General features: G+C 40.8%; 1 protein-coding gene across 1 annotated transcript in view; it reads right to left on the bottom strand.

The window, feature by feature from the left end:
* Positions 1–765: 765 nt before the first annotated feature.
* The window catches only part of LOC105908186 (ryanodine receptor 3-like), a 180959-nt gene continuing 179682 nt past the window's right edge, over positions 766–2042 (bottom strand). Inside the window, 1 exon segment of the mRNA XM_031580909.2 lies at positions 766–1971. Within this exon segment, the coding sequence (XP_031436769.1) occupies positions 1876–1971 (96 nt within the window). The 3' untranslated portion in view covers positions 766–1875.

Genomic DNA, 2042 nt, shown 5'->3' with positions numbered 1-2042 from the left:
CTTTCTAGAACAATGTGGGCATCAGGATCGATTCCGTGTCAGGGTGACGGCCATTGCGTACATTACTATCTTTAGCGTTGACTGTGGAGCGGCTTAAGTGTCAACCATCATGAAGCATGCATAAGACAGCAAGGGCATCGGGTAACCGGACATGTGATCTCTGGGCCAAGATGAGCTGGTTACAGTTTAGTGAAAGACAACGCTAATCAAGGATCGTTTTATGTGTGTCTTTAAATATCCCCAACTCACCCTGAATAGGTTCTGTAATGGACCCTGTTTGAGGTCCATCAGCTCTCCGGGAGTGTCCCTTTACACAGTACGAGATGACAGCTAGGCAGCTGAGTGTGTGGAAAATGTCTCTGTTTAGGGTGCAAGTGTCATGTTAAAGTGTGACATCACAGACGAGCTGACGACTCGGCAACAAATGACTGACTGAACACCAGAAGAACCATCAACACACAACAATGTATTGGCAGATCACCAACGACACTTTTTTGGATGGATTTGTGTTCACACCCCATCTTACATAAACTCTTTCATAATTTACTTTGTAATTTGTAACTTTGTAATTTCCCATGTTATGGACAAGGTTATGTGGTGTAGTTGCCCAGGGTTATATGAAAAGAAGAGCTGTTTTTTGTTTTGTTTCTCAAAATGTGAACAGAAAAAAATCTGAACAAATAACAAGGAATGGCGTAGTCCGTGTGCTCTTCTTCCCTTTGAACAGGTCGTGCAGTGCTATGAAACACTCCAATATATTTCATCTTGTATTGCATCAATTTCTTTATTTTTTCCCCTTCAAAAGAAATGCACAGATCAGCAAAGCTACTACATACAAATGGCCATACAATAGCATTTATTTCTATTTCATTTCAATTCATCTCAACAATCAATAAACTCTGCATGTGAATTTTCTGTGAATATTTTGTAATCGTAGTACCATGAACATTTTCAGTCAGAGTACTGTTTTTGGCAAAAAACTCAGAGACAGTTAGTCCTTTTTTCCAAATGAAAAAAAATGAACATGAGCCACCAACTAAATCTGAACATCTGCTTGTCGCTAAATCCAGGAGTACTACACAAACATACTGTAAATAAAATCAACGAGTTTGCATAGCTTTGTCGTCATGTATGTAAGGCACTTCATCAAAACTTGATCTTAGGCATTTCATCGCATAATCAGCCTTTTTTTGTTTTTCCCTCAGTCTGAACTTGACCACTTTTCACACACATCATCTCCGCAAGCATGGTAAAGATATTTGCAAATGTCCCCATAAAACACGTTTTACACTTGACATAGAAATCTATTTCACCCTCTCGTTTAAGCATAAGTCTCGTTTTCAACATTCTAGAAAGATTGAAGAAATGTTCTTGTGCATAATAGGGCGGGTGTCGTCTTGCACATCTTGCTCTGTAAAATCCCAACGCAACCCGACAGTTCTCCAAGAGACGAAAACGTTTGTGCAATGGTTTAGGGCCATGTTGAAGAAAGGCAACACGTTTGTCAAGAACTGAAAGGAGGAAAAATATATTCATATATTTCCCGAAACTAAAAGAATGTCAGGGTCTTTTCTTTTCTGAGTCTTTTGGTGTCTCTGTTGTAGAACTGGCACTGTACCGAAGATCACAAAGAGTACATTTGACAAGTGACACGAAAACGTCTTACCATATACAAAAAGAAAAAAAAACCTCCTCAAAGATCTGGACTCCTCTCTCTCTCTCTAGTGTCCCAATTGGGTTGTAGAGCAGTCAGACGTTGTTGGCTGTTTTTGAATATACTAGGAGCTTAGTATTCAAATGCATACTTAAGCTCGGGGACCAATGAAAGAGAGAGAGAGAGAGAGAGAGAGAGAGAGAGAGAGAGAGAGGTCTCGACTAGCCCAGCTGGTCCTCGTACTGTTTCCTGAAGCAGTCTCCGGCTGGGAAGAAGTCCCAGCATCTCTCCTGGTACATCTTCCACACATACGACTCCTGAGGGAAATACACCAGACACACGTATGCTAATAGAAGCACCCCAAGTCCACACCACCAGACATTTACTC

The sequence above is a fragment of the Clupea harengus genome, chromosome 14, assembly GCF_900700415.2.
Source record: "Clupea harengus chromosome 14, Ch_v2.0.2, whole genome shotgun sequence".
NCBI lineage: Eukaryota > Metazoa > Chordata > Actinopteri > Clupeiformes > Clupeidae > Clupea > Clupea harengus.
The sequence above is the reverse complement of the archived record's forward strand: the minus strand, read 5'-3'. Positions and strand labels throughout refer to the sequence as shown.